Source organism: Stomoxys calcitrans, chromosome 5, assembly GCF_963082655.1.
Source record: "Stomoxys calcitrans chromosome 5, idStoCalc2.1, whole genome shotgun sequence".
Classification (NCBI taxonomy): Eukaryota; Metazoa; Arthropoda; class Insecta; order Diptera; family Muscidae; genus Stomoxys; species Stomoxys calcitrans.
Genome location: NC_081556.1, coordinates 89,635,470 through 89,662,469, shown reverse-complemented (window position 1 = coordinate 89,662,469; position 27,000 = coordinate 89,635,470). Strand labels below are relative to the sequence as shown.

Here is a 27,000-nt window from a genome sequence, read left to right as displayed (position 1 = left end):
AAACTTCGCTGGGCCCAAAACCTTCAATCGAGAGATCAGTCTATAATGCACTTATATCCAAATCTGAAGCGATCTAGGCCAAATTGACGAAGGATGTCTAGGGGCTTAACACAACTCACTCTCTAAAATTTTAGCATAATCGGACAATGAATGTGCCTTTTATGGGCCCAAAACCTTAACTCGAGAGATCGGTATATATGGCAGCCATATCCAAATCTGAAGCGATCTAGGCCAAATTAAAGAAAAATGTTGAAGGACATAACACAACTCACTGTGCCAAAATTTCAGCAAAATCGGATAATAAGTGTGGCTTTTATGGCCCAAGACCCTAAATCGGAGGATGGGTCTATATGGCAGCTATATCCAAATCTGAACCGATCTGGGCCAAATTGGTGAATGATATCGAAGGATAATAAATGTTGCTTTTATGGGCCTAAGACCCTAAATCGGCGGATCAGTATATATGGGGGCCATATCAAGATATAGTCCGATATAGCCCATCTTCGAACTTAACCTTCATATGGACAAAAAGGATCTGTGCAAAGTTTCAGCTCAATATCTCTATTTTTAATGACTGTAGAGTGATTTCAACAGACAGCAGACAGACGGACGGACATGTCTAAATTTCCTTAGATTTTGACGCTGATCAAGAATATATATACAATACTTAATAGGGTAGGAAATGGATATTTCGATGTGTTGCAAACGGAATGACAAAATGAATATACCCCCATCCTTCGGTGATAGGTATAAAAATCTATACAACCATATTTACAACTAGAAGGGCCGAAATTTCTTTTATATATACCGAGTAAAACCAAACCGATCAAAATTTCTGGTTTGATCTTTAGCTAAAAAAATATAAGATTGAAGAAGTTTTTTTTAGCAATGTTTTTTTGATATCTGAAGTGTGAGCGGACCCTCCCCCTTACCCTAATTTTCAGAAACGCCATATTTCGGAGATTGGTGGTACGATTTAAGCGAAATTTGTTGCGCTCTCTTACAGTAACCTACAAACAAAAATTTGGTATTCAAATTTCGGATGGGGTACCTAGGGAGCGTCCTGCCCCAAACGTACCAATTATGTATCTAATCACGAAATATGGGACTCAAATGAAGGGCAATTAAGTTTAGAAAACGTATCTGGCGGATACGGGCGGACTAAGTATTTGGGCGACCACCCCAACCCCCAAAACACCCCTAATTCGGACATATTTACCGACCATGGCAATATGGGACTCAAATGAAAGGTATTTGCGAGTAAAATACGAATTTGATATCCAAGTTTGGGAAAAATTTCTGGGGGTCAACCCCTTCCCCAAACAGGACTTATTTACTGACCATGGCAATAAGGGGCTTAAATAAAAGGTATTTGAGTGTAGAATACGAATCTGATATCCAGATGTGGTACCATGTGCTTGGGGGGCCGCCCATACCCGAGGACATACCACAAAGAAGACAATTTGACGACCATAGCAATATGGGACTCAAATGAAAGGTCTTTGGAAGTAAAGCACGAATCTGATATCAATAAAAAGGAAAAGTGTCTATGGGGCCATCCCACCCCCATAACACCATCCAAATAGGAAGTATTAACTGACCATTGCAATATGAGGCTCAAATAAGAGGTATTTAAGAGTAGAATACGCATCCGATTTATATTTTCAAGGCCAACTCACTGAGTGGCCGCCCATCCCCCAAAACATCCCCCAAGCCGGTCATGTTAGCCGACTATGGAAAAATGGAGCTCAAATGAAGGGTATTTGGAAGTAGACCATGAATCTGAAATCAACATTGGGGACCAACTGTCTAGAGAAGTCGTATTGCTCACCAAGACAATTTGGCTCTTCAAGACAGTGGAGCTCGGTATTCATAGTTTTTGGGCCCATACCCCAAACCGGACATATTTGCTGGCTTTTTCAATAAGGGGCTTAAGTGTTTGGTATTTGAGATTAGAAAACGAATTTGATATCCAATTTTGAGGCCAATGGGAATATGGGATTCAAACATATGAGAATAGAGCACAAACAGCAATTTTTTACTGACCATCGCAATATGGGGCTCAAATAAAGGTATTTGGAAGTAGAATACGAAATTGATTTCCAAATGTAATACCATGTATTTTAGGCATCGCCCCATCCCCAAAACACCTCCCAGAGGATAAAAATTTTTCGACATGCTAATATGTGGCTCAAATGAAAGTTATTTGAGATTAGAATACGAATTTGATAACCAATCTTGGGGCCATGTGTTTGTGGGACGCCTCAACCTGTAAACTTCCCTCAAAAGCAATTGCAATATGGGGTTTAAATAAAAGGTATTTGAGAGCAGAGCACGATGGTGTTTCTTTTCAGAGCCAAGTGTCTGGGGACCACCTCACCCCCGAAAACACCCCTAAATCAGACATCGTGAGATTATCGGGCTAAAATAAAGTATTTTAAAAATGGAGTACACCTAACATCCAAACTTAAATTCGTAGACCAATAAAGATCATGTGGGATTCAGATAAAGGTACTTATATTGTTAAACTGTTAGTCAAGCGATATACTATTTTCGTAGCATGGTATTTCACTAAAAGCTCTTTAATTGTCGAAAATAAATATTCCAAGGAAAATTTTGGTCCATATGAAGTAAAAGAAGGCGCAACGGAGCGGGCCAGGTCCAGCTAGTTCGTTCATAAAATTTAATCAGCACGCGGATTTTATCATATCCACCACAAATGTTCATAAATCAACAACAGTTTTTGTGAATGAAATGTCCACACTCTTTCACATTCTGGCAACGTCTAGTGCACAATTTTTGGAAAAGATTGCAAAAAGATTTTGTCTAGTATCGAACCTTCGTTTCATGAATGTTTACAAATGGCATACCACCATACCAGCCAGCCAAAAAAGATAAGAATTGCGCCTTCTAAAGGCTCAAGAAATCAAGATCCGAAATCGGTTTATATGTCAGCTCTATCAGGTTATAAACCGATTTACACCATTCTAGGTTATACCCTGCAGGTGTAGGGTATAAAAATGCCCTCTTCTATAGTGTTTTTATAGTTTGAAGAAAAATCCCCTTTTACAGCCGATAAACCTGCTCGTATTCGGTCTGCCGTGCATTCAGCATGTGTGGTCTTCTTATTGATTTGCAATTTATTCACTCGATGACAACCCTATAAAATTTCCTCTTCGCCGCTCTCATTGAGAAGAGTACGCTGATCGGCATACATCAACTGTCACAGAGCGACATACACTGGCTATCGTTAATTGTATTCTCAGCTCCTACTATTTGACAATGAGTGAAAAATAAAGCATGCCCACACACAAACACATAATGACAGGCGCACAATACCAGTGCAACTGCTTTCGTCTCCTTCTCAACGAAGTGTTAACTTTAGTCTTCGCTGAATAGCCAAAGTAACTAGTCGAAAACGCAAAGAGTGTTTGACGGGATTCGAAAACTATAAACGAAAAAACGAAAAGTGAAAAATAAAAAAAATCTATTAGCCATAGTTTCTGAAGATAACATTCGGAAAAATAGCAAGCGATTTTGTAAAATATTTATTGTTTTTTTATTTCGAAATTAAATTGAGTTACTATAAACAACATGGATAAATCACAACCTCCACCATATGCTGAACATCAACCAGGATTTACACCGGCTTCGTATTATCAGCCAGGTCAACCGCATACACAACAACCACAGGGTTTATATCCTCCAATGCCGCAACCACAGCCCTATAATCCTCCACCACACCAACAGCCTACTGTGATTATTCAAACCACCACCACTCGCCCAAACCTGGTGGCGATCGGTAATCAGCCCACACGAATGCAATGTCCATCATGTCATGCAGATATTGTGACGACCGTTAAGCATTCAGCCAATTCAAGGACTCATTGTTGGGCATTTGTGTTGTGTCTGTTTATGTGAGTAACTTTGATTTTCATAGCATACATACACATAGAAAACATGGGTGAAAGATGAAAAATTTAACTTTGCACATAGAAAACAAGTAAAAAGGCGTTAAGTTCGGCCACCCGGTTCGGTACCCACCTCCTCGGTGATATATGTAAAACACCTTTCGTCAAAATCCGGTGAAAAATGCATAACTCATGCCCCATAGCAGCTATATCGAAATATGTTCCGATTTGGACCAAATACTAATAAGGACAAGTCTAAAGTCTATCTAAAAATAAACCGATTTGAACCATATATCACACGAATGTCGAAAAGCCTAACATAAGTCACTGTATCAAATTTCAGTGAAATTGGATTATAAATGCGCCTTTTATGTGGCCAAGACATTAGCTTGCCTGAATAGTCATGATCTTTAACATAGCCCCACAAAAAAAAAAGTCCCGATCGTGAAATAAAATGTTTACCGAACTCGCCTCTCAGTAAGTCCATTGTTACACGTGCTGTCTGACATGTGGCATCGTCTTATTGAAACATGTCATGGAAGTCAAGTTCTTGCATTTTGGGCAAAAAAAAGTTGGACATCTCATGGTGTGCTCACAGTTACGTTACGATTTGCATCATCTTTGAAGAAGTATGGTCCAATGATGCCACCAGCCCATAAACCGCACCAAACTCTGAATTTTTCTGGTTGCATTGGTAGCTCTTGCAATGCTTCTGGCTGATCTTTACTCCAAAATCGATAATTCTGCTCATTTACATACCCATTGACCCAAAAATGAGCTTCGTCGCTCAATGGACGAAGCGCGCGATGAACTTTCTTAACAGAGCACGCATTTTGATAATAAAATTCAATAACTTGCAAGCGTTGTTCGGTTGTTAGACGATTCATGGTTAAATTATAGATCTAACTGAAGATGTTAGACAGTGAAAGATGAATACAATAGCTTAAAAATCCCCCTTTAAAATAATCTCCCGATTATACTTGTTGAGCCTAGAGAGGAAGCAATTCTTATTATACCCACCACCGACGGATGGGGGTATATTCATTTTGTCATTCCGTTTGCAACACATCGAAATATCCATTTCCGACCCTATAAAGTATATATATTCTTGATCAGCGTAAAGGCGATCTAGACATGTCCGTCCGTCTGTCTGTTGAAATCACGCTACAGTCTTCAAAAATAGAGATATTGAGCTGAAATTTTGCACAGATTCTTTTTTTTGTCCATAAGCAGGTTAAGTTCGAAGATGGGCTATATCGGACTATATCTTGATATAGCCCCCATATACACCGATCCTCCGATTTAGGGTCTTAGGCCTATAAAAGCCACATTTATTATCCAATTTTGCTGAAATTTGGGACAGTGAGTTGTCTTAGACCCTTCGACATCCTCCGCCAGTATGGCTTAGATCGGTCCAGATTTGGATATAGCTGCCATATAGACCGATCTTCCGATTTGGGGTCTTAGGCCCATAAAACACGCATTTATTGTCCGATGTCGCCGAAATTTGGGACAGTGAGTTAAGCCCTCCGACATACTTCTGCAATATCGCACAGATCGGTCCAGATTTGGATATAGCTGCCATATAGACCGATCTCTCGGTTTTAGGTTTTGGGGCCATAAAAAGCGAATTTATTGTCCGATGTAGGCGAAATTGCGGACAAAGAGTTAAGTTAAGCCCCTCCACATATTTCTGCTCTGGGACATAAGGTATGAGTTTTGCACCAGATTTTGACGAAAGGTGGTTTACATATATAACCGAGGTGGTGGGTATCCAAAGTAAAAAGGCGTTAAGTTCGACCGGGCCGAACTTTGGATACCCACCACCTCGGGTATATATGTAAACCCCCTTTCATCAAAATCCAGGGAACATTGCATAGCTTATCATGATCGATCTAGACCAAATTGCAGAAATGTGTGGAGGGGCTTAACTTAACTCTCTGTCCCAAATTTCGGCAACATCGGACAATAAATGGGCCCAAAACATTAAATCGACAGATAGGTCTATATGGGAGCTATATCCAAATCTAGACCGATCTGAGTGAAATTAAAAAATGACGTCTAAAGGCCAAACAGAACTCACTGTCCCAAATTTCAGCAAAATCGGATAATAAATGTGGCTTTTATGGGCCTAAGACCCTGAATCGGCGGATCGGTCTATATGGGGGCTATATGGACAAAAAAAGAATCTGTGCGAAGTTTCAGCTCAATATCTTCATTTTTGAAGACTGCAGCGTGATTTCAACAGACAGACGGACGGACATGTTTAGATCGTCTTAGATTTTTACGCTGATCAAGAATATATATACTTTATAGGGTCGGAAATGGATACTTCGATGTGTTGCAAACGGAATGACAAAATGTCTATACCCCCATCCTGCGGTGGTGGGTATAAAAAGGGTGCGGATATTTATACGCCCCATGTCACTATGGATATACATCCAAGGCAGTAATCGGCTTGTTGTGCGCTCTAAATAATAACAAGTAAAAGCGTGCTAAGTTCGGCCGGGCCGAATCTTATATACCCTCCACCATGGATCGCATTTGTCGAGTTCTTTTTCCGGCATCTCTTCTTAGGCAAAAAATGGATAAAAGAATAGATTTGCTCTGCTATTAGAGCTATATCAAGATATGGTCCGGTTCGGACCGCAATTAAATTATATGTTGGAAACCTGTGTAAAATGTCAGCCAATTCGAATAAGAATTGCGCCCTTTGGGGGCTCAAGAAGTAAAATAGAGAGATCGATTTATATGGGAGCTGCATCAGGCTATAGACCGATTCAGACCATAATAACCACGTATGTTGATGGTCATGAGTGGATTCGTCATACCAAATTTCAGACAAATTGTATAATAATTGCGACCTCTAGAGGCTCAAGAAGTCGAGATCCCAGATCGGTTTATATGACAGCTATATCAGGTTATGAACCTATTTGAACCTTGTTTGGCACAGTTGTTGGATATTATAACAAAATACTTCGTGCAAAATTTCATTCAAATCGGATAAGAATTGCGTCCTCTAGATGCTCAAGAAGTCAAGATTTAAAATCGGTTTATATGGCAGATATATCGGGTTATTGACCGATATATCCAGTTTTTGGAAGTCATAGCGAAACACGTCGTACAAAATTTCATTCCAATCAAATAAGAAAAGCGCCCTCTAGAGGCTCAAGAAGTCAAGACCCAAGATCGGTTTACATTGCAGCTATATCAGGTTATGGGGCGATTTGAACCATACTTGGCACAGTTGTTGGATATCATAACAAAACACGTCGTGCAAAATTTTATTCCAATCGAAAAAGAAATGCGCCCTCTAGAGCCGTAAGAAGTCAAAACCCAAGATCGGTTTATAGTGCAGCTATATCAAAATATGAACCAATATGGCCCATTTACCATCACAACCGACCTACGCTAATGAGAAGTATTTGTGCAAAATTTCAAGCGGCTAACTTTACTCCTTCGAAAGTTAGCATGCTTCCGATAGACAGACGGACGGACGGACATGGCAAGATCGACATAAAATGTCACGACGATCAAGAATATGTATACTTTATGGGGTCTCAGACGAATATTTTGGGTAGTTACAAACAGAATGACGAAATTAGTATACCCCCATCCTATGGTGGAGGGTATAAAAAAGTAACCTCGAAATTGTAAACCTTAGTCAGAAATTCTGTGATATTTCTAATATCGTTAATTGTTATTCATACCACGCCCTTAAATCGGTTCATGACTGGTATTGTGTCCCCACCTTAGGGTCGGTGTCTCTTAGCAGCGAAAGCCGAGCAATAAGATAGGATATGCTCCAACGCCTCAGCATCTTCCCCATATATAAATAAGCTCGTAGTCCTATGTGTACCGTTTTAGTACCGACAGTTATACTGATCTCCTGCTTATTACCTTTTAGTATTAGCCTCGTCTTCTCATAATCCGGATCGCCACATAGGATTTTCGTCGTCCTGCCGATCATTTCACTGTTCCATGGTGTTGGTTTGTCGCCCACATTTTTAATATTGGCCCCTAAGTACCCCGATATGACTTCTTGAGACCAAAATAATTTAAATAGAAACTCAGTTAATAAGGGTACATTTTTAGCAGAAGCCATTGTGGTGGGTACCCAACATTCGGCCAGGCCGAACTTAGGACGCTTTTACAGATTTTTTATATGTATGGTTAGGTTAGGACTTAAATTGTTTTGCCATTTACCAAAGGCAAAATTCTCTTCATTGAGTTTCTTCTAGAGCAACCAGCATGATAAAGATAAAATCCTTGATCCCACTTGGAAATCATAGAATCCCATTTCTGTTCTAAAAGTAAGAACGGAATGAACTAATAAATTCTATATGGTGACGGGTATAAAAATCAACCTATATTCTGCCTGTCTGTTCATTTATGTGTTCTGTTTTTAGCTAAAAAAGATTAGATAGATATTCCTAAAATTTTCAGTTTAGGAATAAGTTTCAACTTAGCCATTTTGAATTTTACTTGTAGAATTATAAATTAGAACCCAATATGATTAAATGCTATAGTAGGTCTGAAACATACATATAAAACTTTATCTTAAAATCCAACGAGACTTTCAGCCTTCTGTAAATCGTATACAACAGAGCAAAACAAATGCTATTTTCTGTTTTTGTGCGATAATAACCATGAGTCATCCATGAAAATACGACCATTGTAAATGTTCTGTTTTTCACCGTTGCTCACAAGTGGTTGCGTGTGTTCGGAGATAATGGCTTATCGCTGGTTCAAGTTATTTTCAGTGCGATATTGTCATTTAATTAGCAATAACCACCCTTATTCCAGCTGTTCCACATGTAATCTAATGGAAGGTTTGTGATACAAAGGCAAATCATGTGAGTAACCGGATGTTGTGATAAGATCACAAAGCAGAAGAGTTATTAGTTAATAGAAAACTACTGGGGAAATTGTTTTAAAAGATATTATAGTACTATCCCAGGCATCCCAGGAAAGGTATAGACTTTGAAACTTAAAATAATGCAAAAGTTCTCTGTTCCATGTCTCCCGGGTTTCTTGCGCACTCACTGAGAATTTCACATTTCTCCCATTTGTTAGAGCTTTTTTGAACATATTGTTATGAGTCTATAGATTTCCTTTGTCTATGGTACTATGAGACATATTCTGGGAATACGATAGTAGTATTATTCTTTGCGAGTTAAAGACACAAGCGTAGAATGATAGTGTAAAACATACTTTTGTATGCGTAAAATATGAAGATGTTAATTTATGATTCATCTGTCCTTCATTTTCGTAGTGTGATAGGACTAATGGTTAGAATAGCTTGAAATATTTTTAATCCTTTAGTCTAGTACATCAATTAAATTTTGGGAAATCTCACAATGTTTCCAACAGTGTTGCTAATTTGTTTAATTGTAATTAAACTTCTTTTATTTGGCGTGTAAAGCATTGTTTTGGTAGAAAACAGTTGTATGTTGACATCACTATTATCATATGACTGCCAACCAAGCGAAAAACTAATGTTTCTACAAACGGGTAGTTTTAAGTACAAAGTCTGTGCTTCTTTTATATCCCTGGCTATATGTTGTAGTTCCAATAGATTCTATCAGGAATAGAATACAGTACTTTTTATCAATAATAGGCAGAGCGTAATCTATACTGCCTGGGAAATCGGGCTTTGTATCAAGAAAAACACAGTGTCCGTAGGCGCCGCATGAGCAAAGGGAAAGCTCCTTTAGCCCCGCAGCGGTGGTCGCAGCAATTTGTCTAGCCACGATGTCCAAAGGCATTGAAGCGCGCGTCCAGCGGACCACAACACCATATAATATTATAGGTCTGACAACTGCAGTATATACCCAGTGAATGACACGCGCTTTAAACCCCCAACTTTGCCAATAGCCCTCTTGCAGGTGTATAGGGCAAGAGTTGACTTTCTTACCTTTTAGAAAATGTTCGATTTGAAGTTAAATTTCCTGACTAGCCCAACACTCAGGTATTTTGCGCTTTCAGTAAATGGAACATTCTCTCCTCCAAAGGAGACAGATGCCAATGTAAGTAACTTGTATCTCCTGCTGATAAGACCTTCTTCAGTCTTGTACGGATTTACGATAGCCGATTTCGCTGTCGCACGTAGAGCTTTCTGAAGTATATCTCTATGAGTGCTGGGAAACTTCCCCTAACCGCAATTGTCACGTCATCAGCATACCACTTTTACACCTTTTTTTCCAGAGACAATAATATATTGTTAATGGCTATATACCAAAGTGGAGGAGACAGTACACCTCCTTGAGGTGTTCCTCTGCTGACCCATGTTTTTAGATCCACAGAACTCAAGCCTACCGTAATGCATATTTTAGTAAGTAAGTTATTAATAAACGTGGTCCTCAGATTGTTAAACGACCCCTTTTTCTTTGTCAATGCATACCGCCAGGATGTATGTTTTTGTATCGAAGGATTCTTCTATTTTATGCATAACCTCGTGCAGGGTAGTCTCCACCGACCTTCCCTTGACATAGTCATGCTGTTTGTATTTGAGCAGTTCGTTGGATGTCCTACTCTTTATCATGGTGTCCACAATGGTTTTGAGTAGAAAGGCCCTTGCCTCCAGCTACGATTTCGGAGTATATAAGTCCCAGGCACGCAGTGAGTAAGTCAGTTATTAATAAACTTTCTTAGGACAGTGTTGATGATGGAGAAAGTACAGGGTATTGTGGCGGTGCTGATATAGGAGGCGACGTAGAGTGCTCCAAGAGCAGCACTGAATGCGATACTTGATATGAGACTCTTCCACTTGTACGTGGAGGTCCTTGCGTTGAGTACAGTCTTCTGACCGAGAGAGTAAGGAACTCACGATCTTCGGATTTCGGGCATTTGTTTGTTCTGCGGTAGACTGATGGCTTGGGGCGACTTAATGACATTGGCATTGCCAAACCGATCTTTCGTAGATGGCGACTTGGAGTTTGTTTTCTCAGAGAGGAAACTTTGGGCTGGGAATGCCCCGAACTTCTCAGGTCCCTCTATATACACGGATTGGTTCAGTATGAATGAGGGCACTGAATTTCTTAAAAAATTTAAACTAACAATTTTTGTAAACAGATGATTGTCATTGTTCGCTGAATTTAATAGACAACGTTGCTAGCAACATGTTGAAATCATTTAGTATAAGGAACTTAGTACTGCTTATTTGAAAAAATTTCGTAGTCATTTCACAAATGTTTTTTTATAGTGCATTTTGACAACTGTTCGGGCGAAAACTCGAAGTCAGTACTAGGCTTTATCTAAAAACGAAAGGTGTTGTGTTTATTCTTATCCACAAGGTATGAAGGGTTTGTTGTTTGTTGCCTCTCGGTTCTTCAGCTGGATTACTGCTACGTTCTCCCCACTCTGAAAAGGTGGTATACATTCTATACTTTCATCTATAGTGGTTCATAGGTATCCTCGTCGCTGACGCTTAAAGGCCTGGTTATGCTCTCTTAAATGTAGAATAAATATATCGTTCGTGCAAAAAGGCAATTATGCTCATTACAAAACGTCGAATTAGACATTTCAAACAAAACTTTTTTATCAACAAATGAGACTTGAAGGTAAGGGAGGATCCAACGTCGGAAAACTTCAGGCATACCTCAAGGACTCAATATGCATACCTCAATGGCAGGTCAGAGGAGACGGCCCACCGCGAAGTGGTGCGAGAAGTCGAGACATCTTTCCAACTTTCCATCGCGTACCCTGATGGCGGCCTTCCTGAATATTGAGATGGCATCTAACAGCGAGGAGATTGGTCGACAGTCAACGCCCTGAATCGCACGAGGGTCCAACTGAGGCGGGTGATAAGGAGAACGTCTCAAGGGGAGCGTGTTCTCGGGATTCGCTTTCTCGGGAACGAAGAATGGGAAGCGAATTCTGTATTGAAGAGAATGATATCTCGGTTTTAATAGATAGCTACAAGATGGAGACGGAGTGATTTGTGGCTATACTCCGACACACAATATCGGTACGTCAATGAGACAGCCGGGCGAGTGTATATTCTTTCGGACAAAGCTCTGTGCAGAACGATAGCCGCAAAGGAAATTCCAGGAAGGGATTCAGAGTTTTCAACATCAGTATATTTGTCATTTCCTCTTCACCACACGTCAGACTGGCTACCGAGTGAACTCACCTTTTCATAGTGGGCTACCCATAAATAAATCCCCGGGCCCGGATGGTATATTAACAATTGTCTTGCGTAGGTGTTCTTTGCCGCTTGCTCGTCCATTACGCAACCTTTCCAACCTTGCCTACCGTGCGGGAGTCTTCCCGGCGCGTTGGAAGGTTGCGAACGTTCAGCCAATACCTAAGAAGGGTGAGGCAAACAACCCTGCGAATTATCGGCCAATTACGATATGCTTTGCTCTCTCCAAGGTTATGGAGAGCATGGTTAATCACCATTTTGTGAGGTATTTAGAGTATAATGGCCTTCTTAGCGACCAACAGTATGGGTTCCGCAGAAATCGCTCTACGGGCGGCTTCATGACACTTCTGTCGGAACGTTCGAGTCGCTCAAAGCACCAGTTTGGTGAGAGTTAGGTTATGGCTCCGGATATCTCAAGGCATTTGATAGGGTCTGGCACGGTGCACTACTATCAAAGTTTGTCCCATTTGGTGTCGGTAATGGCTTCGTTCGATGTAACTTGAGCTTTCTCAGAGATCGCACTATTCGAGTCGTTATACTGGACCCTGTACGTAGGAGAGCGATGGCGTTGTTTGGGGACAGCAGGGTATACAACTCTATTACCTCCATTGAACATCATCGCAATGTAGGTTGTTTGGCGCTGTTCTATCGGTACTTTCATGGTGTACGTCTGATATTCGTCTTCTTATTCCTCAGGTAAGGATGTTTGCCAGGGATACTAGACATTCCAGGAACTCACACCCTTTTGTAATTGATTGACCAGCGGACAGCACAATGCATTTTACAATAAGTTGTTAAATATTTAGAAGGAAACGTTGATAAAATGAGTTAGATGACTTATTGAATTGGCTTTGATTCGAAATATTTCTCTTTGAACTGCACTCGTAGACCATATACGTCAAAAAGTTCAAAGAGTTAACAAATTAAGATTTTCAATATGAAAATATTGTAGAACATATAAACCAGATACAGCAAAATTAGTAATCAGTTTTTATGTGTGGCATCAATAAATTCAGTTCATAGACTTCTTATCGCCTTTGGGGCGTCTATCAACGCATGGTAAGCAGAAGGCAAGTCAGAGGTTGATAAATGTTTGTCATATCTTTGAATTTTAATATTAGGGGTTGTGTGAAGGGTGTTGTTGAAAGGCTTGCTACATATTTGCTGTGCCATGAATGGTCTGAATCGATCACCTGATATAGCTTCTACATAATCGATCTCACGCTTTGACTGTTGGATACTCTGGAGGCACAACGCAAATTTGAATTGGCTAGGATTTTGCATATTGAGTACTGTGAAAAGTTTTTTTCAAAGTTTTGTTCACTGGCATTGCTCCCTAATAAAAAAAATCTCCAGATTTGGAGGGCACAATTTCTTTCTGAATTTTGTAATTTTAAAGCCCTACAATTCTCAAATAATTTGCTTTATATATAGCATGTGGCCTTCTGATGCGATTTTCAACATCCAAATCAGTTCATGACATTATTTCTTTCAGTGTATAATAAAGTGATAACTTTCTCATGCGTAGTTTTCTGAGTGCAATCATGAGACAATACTTCAGCATTAACATACTCCACAAACAAGTATGTAATTATTCTACATTTGTGTCATTGAAAGGTCAATGCGAAAATTAGGTTAAAGTACTTCCCTTCTGAGTTCACATGTAGTCTGCTGCAAAACAATGGGAGAATGAGCATGAGTAACTGACAGAAGGCAAGCCTCTAGGGTTTGTTTCTTAAACAAGTATTTCAATTAATTCTGATGTGGGCAGAACGAACGCACATGACTCCAATTAGAAATGATTGATGCAAAAATAAAAACCAGTACACAATTCGAGCGCCTCTATTCGCTCATCTGATATAAATAAACGAATATAAAAAATACTTAAAATGTCATTGACATATCAAAATAAATTAATCCTAAATAGAATTTTCAATACGTTTCCCGCTAAATCTATTCGATCTTCATAGAATTGCATATTGTCCGTCTGCAGACCGTAGGTTTCTATTACAAATAGAAGGCCAAAGTACCCTATTTTTCAAGTAAGGCAGAAAATGTGTTTGTGGGGCCAAACGAAATAGCAGCAAACAGACTACGATCTGTAGCCGAACCTAGTGTCTGCAGCCGGACAATACCGATTATTATACCCTCCACCATAGGATGGGTATCACCATATTGATATCACCATATTGACTGACTAGTAGAAAACTTGGTACTGATTTGAGCAAAATTTCAGCCGAATCAGGTGAAAATTTAGGCTTCTAAGGGCTGAAGAAGTCAAATCCGGGGATTGGTTTATATAGGGGCTACATCTGTTTATCGACCGATTCCGATCATAAAAGATATGTTTATTGGAAGTTATAACTCAAGTCATTGTGCCACATTTCAACCAAATCGGATGAAAATTAAGGCTTCTAGGCGCTCAAGAAGTCAAGTCGGGTGATCGGTTTATATGGGGGCTACATCTGTTTATAGAACGATTCTGATCATATTGGGCGTGCTTGTTAAAAGTCATGACACAAGTCTTTAATCCAAATTTCATCCAAATCGGATGAAAATTAAGGCTTCTTGGGGCTTAAGAAGTCAAATCGGGGGATCGTTTTATAAGGGGACTAAATCTGTTTATAGACTGATTATGATCATACTGGGCATGGATGTTAAAAGTCATAACACAAGTTTTTGTTCCAAATTTCAGTCAAATCGGATGAAAATTTAGGCTTCTAAGGGCTCAAGAAGTCAAATCCGGGTATCGATTTATATAGGGGCTACATCTGTTTATCAACCGATTCGGATCATACTTGGCAAGGGTATTGAAAATCATAACACAAGTCTTAGTTCCAAATTTCATCCAAATCGGATGAAGGATGAGGCTTCTAGGGGCTCAAGAAATTAAATCGGGGGATATGGGGGCTAAATCCAAATCTGAACCGATATGGGATCAATACTTCGAGGTGTTACAAACGGAATTACTAGATTAGTATACCCCCGTCCTATGGTGGTGGGTGAAAAGGATGTAGTGTTTATTGACATTTGTCTTAAATCTCTGAATGTCATAGTGGTTGGGAAAAATATAAACCAGAAGTCGATTCCACATATGAACGGTTCGGGAAAAATAACAATTCTCTTCAAAAAGCATTGTCCGGTCCGCTGGGCAAACAATAAAAAACGGGTGTGAGCTCCCGGAGTGTCTAATATTTCTGACAATCATCCTTACATCAGAAGACGAATATCAGATGAAAACACACCATGAAAATATCGATGTTCAAGGTAGGCAATAGAGTTGGATAGCCTACTGTCCCCAATCAACGCCATCGCTCTTCTCTGTACACGGTCCAGTAGCTTCAGGGATGATTTTGAAGCTCCAGCCCATACATGTGAGTTGTATTCCATTTTTGGCCTTATGAAAGTGGTATAGATGTTAAGAAGATCAGAAGGTGTGAAGTAATTATTCTCGTTGAAGGAAGCCTAAGCACTTGAATGCTTCTTTCGACAATTCAAATACATGTTTAGCCCAAGGGACATCACTTTGTATTTTAACGCCCAGAACATCATGAGCTTCTGATTTCTCATCATCTATACCATTGATAGACAAGATGATCGTAATGGGTCAGCGAATCGTTTGTGTGACATCAAAGAGCACTGAGTCTTCCGTGCATTAAAATCTACTCGATTTATTCGACCACACTCAGAAATGGCCAGAAAATCATGGCAGATTCTATCGTCTATAACCCGCCCTTTGTCCTCAATCTCTGGAAGATTCGGTCTACAGTCAAATGAGTACGAATGACAGAGATTACTGCCATCTGCAAATGAGTAGATCGGATTCGATGTTTGACTCAACAGATCGTTAATGAAAATAAGAAAAAGAGAAGGAGAAAGGACAGAGGCCTGGGGTACACCTGCGGTCAATTTATGCTCATTCGATGGGATCCCATCTTTAAAGACTCGAATAGTGCGATCTCTGTGAAAGCTGGAAATACATCGAACGAAGCCATTACCGACACCAAATGTGACAAGCTTTGATAATAGTGGACCGTACCAGACCCTATAAAATGCCTTGGAGATATCTAGAGCCACAAACTTACTTCCACCAAGCTGGTGGATTGAGCAACTCCATCGTTCCGACAGAAAAGACATGAGGTCGCCCGTAGAGCGATTTCTGCGGAACTTATACTGTTGGTCCCTAAGAAGGCCATTAGACTCTTAATACCTTACAAGATGGTGATTAACCATGCTCTCCATAACCTTGGAGTTGGCAGAGCATATCGCAATTGGCCGGTAACTCGCTGGTTGTTTGTCTCACCCTTCTTGGGTATTGACTTAACGTTCGCAACTTTCCAACGCGCAGGAAAGACTCCCGCACGGTAGGCAAGGTTTCGTAATAGACGAGCTAGCGGCTAAGAACACTTGCACAAGGCAAGTGTTGAGCTTGCACAAGACAAGTGGGAGCTACAAAGATGCGTTAGTTTCAGCACTAAAAATTTAGCAGCCAAATTATTAGCTGTGGCGCAGAGATTTGCATCTCAAACTATGACACCGAATGCCTGGGTTCAAAACCCAGAGTGAACATCAGAAAAATATTCAGCTGTGGTCATCCTCTTACTAATGATGGCAACATTTATGAGGTATCCTGCCATGTTAAAACTTCTCTACCATCTGGTGTCGCCGATGTTGCCGAAATTTAAGACAGTGAGTTGTGTTAGGCCCTTCGACATCGTTCTTCAATTTGGCCCAGATCGTTCCAAATTTGGATATAGCGGCCATATAGATACAGCTGCCATATAGATCTCTCGATTTAAGGTTTTGGGCCCATAGAAGGCGCATTTATTGTCCGATATTTGGGACAGTGTGCAAAAGTTAATGCCATCAACATATTTCTGCAATTTGGCTCATATCGATCATATATTGCATATACCTGCCATATAGATCTCTCGATTTAAGGTTTTGGATCAATAAAAGGCACATTTATTGTCCGATGTCGCCGAAATTTGGGACAGTGAGATGTGTTAGGCCCCTCGACATTCGTCTTCAATATGGCAGAGATCGGTGAAAATTTTGATATAGCTGCCATATAGACCGACCAGTTGATTTAAGGTCTTGGGCCCATAAATGGCACATTTATTGTCCGATTTCGTTGAAATTGGAACAGTGGGTTGTGTTAAGCCCTTCGACATTCTTTTCTAACTTGACCCAGATCGGTCCATATTTGGATATTGCAAATTGTAAATTTTGCCCATGAACATTCCATTAAGGAACAGGGGCAAACTTCTCACATATCAATGAGTGCAGTCCGATTCAAGTTTAAGCCCAATGATAAGGGGCCTCCTTTTTATAGCCGAGTCCGAACGGCGTGCCGCAGTGCGACACCTCTTTAGAGAGAAATTTTACATGGCATAGTACCTCACAAATGTTGCCAGCATTGGGAAGGGAAAACCACCGCTGAAATTTTTTTTGATGGTCTCGCCAGGATTCGAACCCAGGCGTTTAGCGTCATAGGCGGACATGCTAACCTCTGCGCTACGGTGGCCTCCCCATATTTGGATATATATGTCATATAAATCGATATCTCGATTTGAAGTCTTCTTTTTGTTTAAAGTATTCTTGATCTTGTCCGTACATCCGTCTGTCTGTCAAAATCACAATAGCTGTCGAACGCGTAAAGCTAGCCGCTTGAAATTTTGCACAGATACTTTTTATTGATGTAGGTCGTCAAGGATTGCAAATGGACCACATCGGTTCAGATTTAGATATAGCTCCCATATAAACCGATTTCCGCTTTGACTTCTTGAGCCCCTGGAAGTCGCAATTTTTGTACGATTTGGTTGAAATTTTGCATGTAGGGTTCTGTTATGACATCCAAAAACATGTGTCAAATGCGGTCCAAATCGGTTTATAACCTAATATAGTTCCCATATAAACCGATCTTCCGAATTGACGGTGTTCTGTTACGACTTCCAATAACTATGCCAAGTATGGTACAAATCGGTAAAGAACCTGATATAGCTCCCATATAAACCGATCTCCAGATTTGACTTCTTGAGCCCTTACAAGTCGCGATTTTTATCCGATTTGGGTGAAATTTTTCATACAATGTTCTGTTATGACTTTCAATAACTGAGCTATGTACGGTCCAAACAGGTCTATAATCAGATATAGCTCCCATATTTTAGCAGAATCCACGGTGGTGGGTTCCCAAGATTCGGCCCGACCGAACTCAGAAAACTTTTGCTTGTTTCTTTTTACAATTGCTTTTAATTTGTTTTGTATCGTTCGTGTATAGTTGAGAACTAAAGATAGAGGAAAATAAATAAAAGAAAGAGTGAACAATTTTTTTACTCAAGCAATTCACTCGACAACTTGGCAACAATTTAGTTTGACATAAATTCGCTTAAACGTGCATACTATATATGTTTACTTAAAGTTAATGAAGAAATTAAGTGCTTTGGCCTTTATTTGTACATAAATTAATTGTATTAATTTAATTTATTCTTCTATCAACTGATAAGGAAAAACGTAAATTTTATCAATTTTGTCACCAGAATGCCATAATTTGGTCACCAGAGTGTAAACAAAAGATACAGTTCGTAGGGCATACAAAAATGCCGCCCCAGAACTCAAGAATTCCTCTTGGAAGTAGTGTTTCCCCTTTTTATTGGATTTTACTCATAAAAATGTTTTTTTTTTCTTATTCAGAATTCAATATTATATTGCTCGTCTAGTTAAAATAAATTTTTTTTTTTCAATAAGACCTCCCCTATCCATAAATACAAAATTGAAAAGAACATCTGGGCCATAGTGTTTACTTTTAATAGCCTCTTCGAATTGCTTGGCATTGATGAAACGTAAACAAATCCATAACTGCTTATATTTTGCTGACTATGTGTAAATTATTGTTTAAATTTGTTAGAAAAATGTGTGTGTGTGTGTGTGTGTGTGTATGTGTGCCAAACAACACATGACCACTTGCAAGTTGCCACTCGATATGTTCAGAAACGTCAGCAGATATTGCTGACGAATTGTAAACACTGAGAGAATGCAGCTGCAATAAGGCACCATACATACAGAATATGAATGTCTATTTGTAAACTTGTTTAATAATATTGGAGACTTTAACAACCTGCCGTTGGGAGAGCGTATAGCAAATATTTTCTTTTTCTTTTTTTAATGCTTACAAAACAAATATAATTTAAATCGGTATTTCCCCCATATTATTGAGATGTTGCAGTAACGATTCTCCCTCTCTCTCACTTATTGTACATTTACAACGCCACGTCATTCAAGTGCGCCATTCGACGAAAAGTCTTTATCGCTTCACTTGGCAATGTTTAACCCATGGTGCATGCAAGTTAAAGTGCGGTGAACCATATAAAAACGCAATGAATCATGCATGCCATATTATATGGGCCTTCTATTTAAAAATATTGCTCCGACTTGTGAAATTCTGTATACGTCATAGTAACACGTCCATGGTAAAACGTTGTGCAGCTTTGTTCGTGAAAATAGAATTAAGTTTATAGAAAACAAAAACATTTGAAACACTTTTGGCATGATCTAGTGAAATAAGATCTTGTGCCTCAAAAAGCAAATTTTTACTCGATTATATTAACATGTGGTTGGGACCGATTCATAGTCTCATAAGTACTAAGCATTTCAGTGTTTTTATACAAACCACCGTAGGATAGGGGGTATATTCATTTAGTTATTCCATTTGCAACACATCGAAATATCAATTTCCAATCCTACAAAGTATATATATTTCGGATCGTCGTAAAATTCTAAGACGATTTAACGATGTCTGTGTGTCTGTCCGTCTGTTGTAATCACTCTACAGCCTTCAAAAATTGAGATATTAAGCTGAAATTTGACACATAAACGTCTTTTTGATGCAAGCTGGATACGTTCTTGAACGGGGCAAATTGGACCATATTTGAATATAGCTGTTATATAGACCGATCTACCGATAAAGGGTCTAATGCCCATAATGCTTTATTTTTTATCTGATGCACGCTGGTTAAGTCCTTGAACGGGCCAAATTGGGCCATATTTGGATATAGCTGTTATATAGACCGATCTACCGATAAAGGGTCTAATGCCCATAAATGCTTTATTTTTTATCTGATTTCGCTGAAATTTGAAACAGTGGATAGTTTCAGGTCTTTCGACATCCGTTCCAAATAAGGTTCGGATCGGCCTATATTTAGATATAGCTGTCATATAGATCGATCTGCCGATGAAGTGTCTGGAACCCATAAAAGCTGCAATTGTTAAACAATTTCGCTGAAATTTTAATCAGTGAGTTTTTTTTAAGCCACCTGCCATCTGACCTACATATGGTAAAGATCGGACTGTATTTGGATATAGCTGTCATATGGACATATATGCCGATTAAGCTTTATTTCTTACCCGATTTTGATCAAATTTGAAATAGAAAAATCAACAGTGGCTTATATTTATTAGACCACTCGATATCCGTGCAGAATTTGGGTGTATAAGTTATCCAATTTTCACCGAATTGTGACGAAAGTTGGTTTACAAAGATACCGATATCCAAAGTTCGGCCCGGCCGAACTTATTGCCATTTTACTTGTTTTTATACCCTCCACCATAGGATGGGGGTATACTAATTCCGTCATTCTGTTTGTAACACCTCGAAATATGCGTTTAAGACCCCATAAAGTATATATATTCTTGATCGTCATGTAATTTTAAGTCAATCTAGGCATATCCGTCAGTCCGTCTGTCCGTACGCCCGTCTGTCCGTACGCCCGTCCGTCTGTCTGTAGAAAAACCGATCTTGGGTCTAGACTTCTTGAGCCTCTAGAGGGCGCAATTCTCGTCTAATTTAACTGAAATTTTGCACATTGTGTTTTGGTATCACTTCCAACAACTACGCTAAATATGGTTTTAATCGGTCCTTTTTTTTGATATAGCTGCCATATAAACCGATCTTGGGTCTTGACTTCTTGAGCCTCTAGAGCGCGCAATTCTCATCCGATTTGGCTGAAATTTTTTACAACGGCTTCACTCATGACCTTCAACATACGTGACTAATATGGTCTGAATCGATCAATAGCTTGATACAGCTCCTATAAGCCTATCTCCCGATTTTGTGTCTTGAGCCCCTACAAGTCGCAATTCTTATCCGAATGAACTGAAATATTACACAATGACTTTTACAATGTTCAGCATTCATTTTTGGTTCGAATCGAACCATAACTTGATATAGCTCTAATAGCAAAACAGTTCTTATTCAATATTCTTTATTTGTCTGAAAAGAGATACCGCGCATAGAACTCGATAAATGCGATCCATGGTAAAGGGTACTTAGCACGGTTTTACTTGTTTTTTTTTTTTATTATTTTTCTCCTACTCTAATTTTTACACTTATTTTTCATTTCAGATGCTGGCCATGTATGTGTGTGCCCTATTGCATGGATTCTTGCCAGACTGCCAATCATTCCTGTCCCAATTGTAATGCCTACATTGGAGCCTACGATAATTGATACAGCTTCCAGTTACAATTCTTCATTTAATATTTCCAGTTTTTATTGCATATAGTATTGTGTAAAATGTTTTTTTTTTCAAAGTGTGCCAAAAAATAATATAATATTCTTTGTTAAGTAATTAAATAAAGTCTTAAAGATAACAAATGCGTCAAATATCATAAATAACATTTATTCATACACACGTTAATTAGATTCAAGATAAACTGTTTTGAAATCTTAGCGCTATCTGACAAGGTATCAAGTTGAGAATGGAACTGATAACATAAACCAACAATGTCTTATTAAACATCAGCGGCTCTATTAATAGCTCTCTCCTTTTTTCTCCACACAATGATAAATTAAATGAAAGGGTTTTAGTACATCGGTACTATTATATATGGAAATTAATATTGATAAAATTATAAGACAGTTGGAAACCATTTTTATACAGAGAAATATCACCAAAGCAAAAATATAACTGTAGTTAAGCCTGTATAATTCTTGGTATGGAAATCTAAACAATGAACAAACAGGGAATGACGATGAAACCATTGCCGACTTTATCAAGATTCGGAAGACTAGGACAGGCAAATAACCTAATACAGAAACATCAGGCAGTGCAGTGAGAGGAAACTCAATGCAGCCTAAATAACAGTGAGTCGACGATGAGATCATCACCCACTCCCAAGAAGCCCATTCAATGGAGGACCAATAATTGAGGTTAACCAGATAAACCTCTGTAGGAGCGAGACAGCTACTCACGCTCTGATGGAGAAAATACGCAAGGGCATGATTCATTTTGCAACTACCAATTATTCTATGCTACCACTTGTACTCGGCCGAGGACCTGCGTTATTTGTCATAAGAATTTGAATTATAAGTTTTCCCCAGAGTTGTCAACGCTGGATGCAACAGTGCTTTTCGAATCTCTGACACCGCCACCCACGTCGGAGCTGCAACGGCTGGTGAGGAAAGCAAAACAGACAGTAAACGAGGTAATAATAGGGTGCGATGCGAACTCTGAACACATTTTGTGGGGTAGTACCAACACTGATAAGCGGGACCAAGACCTGGCGGAGTTCTTGAATACTAAAGACCTAATAATAATATTGGTAACACCGCTACCTTTGTTAATAAGATTAGGGAGGAGGAAAATCTAATCGATGAGGTTCAGGTTTGGAGGGTCTCCATGGAGCATTCCTTCTCGGACGATTGCTACATTAGGTTTAGAATAGCACGGCCAGCGCCGAATCCGATAAACTTCAGAAATAAGTTGAAAACCAACTGGACAAAATTCGGAAGACTACTCAGAAGAGGACTTGGGCAAGATAATTTAGATTGTCAAAGCATAGAAGACATTGACGACAATGTCAACAGGATTACGACTGCACTAGTGGAGTCTTACGAAGATAGTTGTGCTCTTCCGGAAAGGAAATCAGACCAAGAAAATCCCTGGATAGCCAGGGAGATTCGCAACATTGGGAAAGAGCGTCGTAAAAAAGCGGAAGTTTATTGGGGTGTGTATTAGACAGGGCTCAAGGAATACAATAAAATTATCAAAGCGGCAAAGCGTGCCTCCTGGAAGCTATTCTGCGACCAGATCGATAGCGTTAATAACTCCGCCAAGATGAAAAAGTTCTCTCAAAACCCCATATCAAAACTGAAACGTTAGTAGACGTCATGGGAGTGAGAGCAGAAACAACGGAGGACATGATAAGGCTTTCGATGAAAACGCATTTAAACTGGATACGACGGGACTCATGGAGACACCGGAATCTTGAAATAATGAGGTTGATCGAAGGTTTATACAAGTTATGCAACACCAAAGGCCTACAGGCCTATAAGCTTTACGTCCTTTCTACTCAAAACCAAGGAACGTATTGTGGACACCGTGATAAAGAATACGGCATCACGGGAACTGCTCAAATACAAACAGTATGCCTATGTCAAGGGAAGGTCGGTGAAGACTGCCCTGCACGAGGTTGTGCTTAAAAAAGAAGATTACTTCGATGCTAAGACGTACACATTGGCGGTTTGCATTGGCAACGAGGGAGCATTTGATAATGTGCGGACCGACACATTGATCCAATCCTTACCAGTACCAGGTGGACCGGGTCCTTAGAGACTGGTCTTCTACGCAGAGAATGTTAAGTGTAAGGATCCGAACCAGCTATGCAGAAGAGCCAAAAGGGTCTTGTAGATGGCACACGGCTGGGCTAAGCCTAAGGGTCTCAATGTTAACCCAGAGAATACTGGAATATACCTGTTCACGAGGATGACGAAGGTGGGCTAATTTAACGCAGCACGTTTTCTCAACAAAACGATTTCGATATCTGAGAGAGTCAAATATTTAGATGAGATCTTGGATAGGAAACTTAATTGGAAGGGAAACATTCAAAAGCGTACTTGGAAAGCTCACAGGTGTAGGCTTGAAATGGGGCCTTAATCCGCTGGCTCTACAGGAGCGTAATAAGATCAATACTTACTTTCGCCACAGTAGTTTGGCGGACTGCTATGGAGAAAAAGTGCAACATAAGGACCATACCACAGGTTCAGAGAACATGTCAAATGGATTGAGGATAGGAGCTGCTCATACCATCGCGGTATAATCGAGTCGACGATAGGAAAACCTGAAGGAAAGGAAGTGGTTTCCGATCGGATACCTGAGATGAACCTTGAGGTCGAGTGCAAAGCACTGCTGCCAACGGCACAGTCTTGCATTGTCGGAACCCTAGTATTGCCATCTGGAAGATCATGTTACACGGATGGATTAAAGTTTGAGGATAGAGAACTGCCGTCAATAAACTTGGTTAACCCGAATGCCTTTCGGGTCGACGCAGTCCGAGTTAAGGGCATGTAAACCTGTGGAACACCGAGTTGGTCGGTAGGACGGAGAAAATCCTATGGGTGTTCGGGATCGTGAGATGACGAGGCTATTGCTGAAAGGAAGTAAGAAGGGGGTCAGTATAGCTATTGGTATCATAACGGGACACATAGTACTACAAGCTCACTTATGTAAAATCAGTGCGGGAAGCGATAGCATGTGTAGGGCATGCGGGGAAGATGATGAGACATTGGAGCATTTCCTACGTCATTTTGCGGCAAACAGACATCGCTGGTAAGGTGGGGACACAATACCAGAAATGAGCTAGCTAGGGGCGTGGCATGGAAAACAATTAAAGATTTTGTTAGTACCACGAAATTCCTAACATAGAATTTCTTTTTCGAAGTCACTTAGAGCGCAAAAAAAGCCGATTACTGGCTTAGGTGAATGTCGATAGTGGCATGGGACGGATTAATATCCACACCTTCTTTTCAACCTACCCCACACTCAACCAAATTTGTTATTCAAAATTGCAGAAAAGTTTGCTAAAACAGCCATTTTTGTCTGCTGAAAATGGGAAAGCAGACAATATTGCTGTTTCAGCAAACATAGGGTGCTGAATTAGCAAACATTTATGTCAGCTAAATTGGCAAACAAAATCTTCTTTCCAACAAATGGCAACTTTTTATGTTTGCCTGTTACTTGATTTGATTACTTTAGGCATTTAGGAAGATGCCTTCTAGTTCCTAGAGTCCAGCCCAACAACTTAAAAATGTTCACATCCGCTAAATCAGACATGTTCTCAAAGAAACCAGAGCCTAAAGTATAACTCCTTCAGACTGCCAGTGCGGAAAACACACACAGAAGGTGTTCTAAAGTCTCTTCTTCTTCAACGTTCTCACAGCTTCAGCAAAATTCGTAGCTGACTTAGACAGTGACCTGCCATGACGGACGCAATAACTTAGACGTATGTTCTACCCAGTGACAGCAAAGCAGTAGACCTCTTTAAGTCTACATTAGACCATATAGTTTTGGAATGCTCATAGCCCCCTCTTTGTGACCATCTATCAGTCATTGTCCTTCGGGCCTGGTCCTGAAAACTTAGCTTACATGTCGCTAGAGGCATACCCACAGATTACAGTTTCCCTGAAATATGTAAGGTAGTTCCTAGTCGCATGTTCGTCCGCTTTACAGTTCCCTGGAATTTCTCTGTGGCCCGGCTCCCAGAACAGGTGAATTTTGAACTGTTCAGCCATCTGCGACAGTCGAAGGCGGTTTTTGTGTTCATAAATACGTTCTCCAGGGATTTTATGGCTGCTGGCTGTCTGAGAAGATATTTATGCTAACCATCGTTATGATTGCACTTCTTCCTTAAATGCAAGGCCGAATCTTATATACCCTTCAACATGGATCGCATATGTCGCGTTCTATGCGCGGTATCTCCATTTAGGCAAACAAAGAATATTGAGTAAGAACTGGAGCTATTGGATCTATATCAAGGTATAGTCCGATTCGGACCAAAAATGAATTCTGAACATTGTAGAAGTCATTGTGTAATACTTCAGTTCATTCGAATAAGAATTGCGCCTTGGGGGCTCAAGAAGCAGAATCGGGAGATAGGTTTTTATGGGAGCCATACCAGGCCATTAATCGATTTAGACTATTTAGATACGTGTGTTAAAGGTCATGAGAGAAGCCGTTGTACAAAATTTCTGCCAAATCGGATGAGAATTGCGCCCTCTAGAGGCTCCAGAAGTCAAGATCCCAGATCGGTTTATATGGCAGCTATATCAGGTTATGTACCGATTTGCGCCATCCTTAGCACAGTTATTGGAAGTCATAACAAAACATCTCTTGCAAAATTTCAGCCAAATCGGATGAGAATAACGCGCTCTATTGGCTCAAAAAGTCAAGATCCAAGATCGGTTTATATGACAGCTATACCAAATTATAAACCGATTTGAATCATACTTAACACAGTTGTTGGAAATAATAGCAGAACACCACTCGCAAAATTTTATTCAAATCAGACGAGAATTGCGAACTCTAAGGCTCAAGAAGTCAAGACCCAAGATCGGTTTATATGGCAGCTATATCAAAAAATGGACCGATTTGAACTAAATATAGCGCAGTTGTTGGAAGTGATACCAAAACACTACGTGCAAAAATTTTAGTCAAATCGGACGGGAATTGCGCCCTCTAGAGGCTCAAGAAATCAAGACCCAAGATCGGTTTATTTGGCAGCTATATCAAAACATGGACCGATTTGGCCCATTTACAATACCAACTGACCTACACTAATAAAAAGTATTTGTGCAAAATACTGCTACACCTTTACGAATGTTTGCGTGCTTTCGACAGACATGCGGACGGACGGACAGATGACCGGACGGACACTACAAGGCGCAATTTTTCTCCGATTTGGCTGAAATTTTGCATGATGTGTTTTGTTATGATTTCCAACAACTGTGCTTAGTATGGTTGAAATCGGAACATAACCTGATATAGCTGTCATATAACCCAATCTGGGGTCTTGACTTCTTAAGCCTCTAATTTCATGTTAATCGGACAACAAGTGCAAACTGTATCGTAATCACGAGAATACGTGGGCAGACAGACGGAAATGGCTAAATC

The 27,000-nt window shown here is 39.9% G+C and overlaps 1 protein-coding gene across 1 annotated transcript; it reads left to right on the top strand.

The window, feature by feature from the left end:
- Positions 1–3,370: 3,370 nt before the first annotated feature.
- LOC106088022 (lipopolysaccharide-induced tumor necrosis factor-alpha factor homolog) lies at positions 3,371–21,716 on the top strand. Its single transcript, XM_013253305.2, has 2 exons — positions 3,371–3,917; positions 21,458–21,716. Exons 1-2 carry the CDS (start codon positions 3,595–3,597, stop codon positions 21,558–21,560), a joined length of 426 nt encoding a protein of 141 aa, XP_013108759.1. The 5' UTR covers positions 3,371–3,594; the 3' UTR covers positions 21,561–21,716.
- The last annotated feature ends 5,284 nt before the right edge of the window (positions 21,717–27,000 follow it).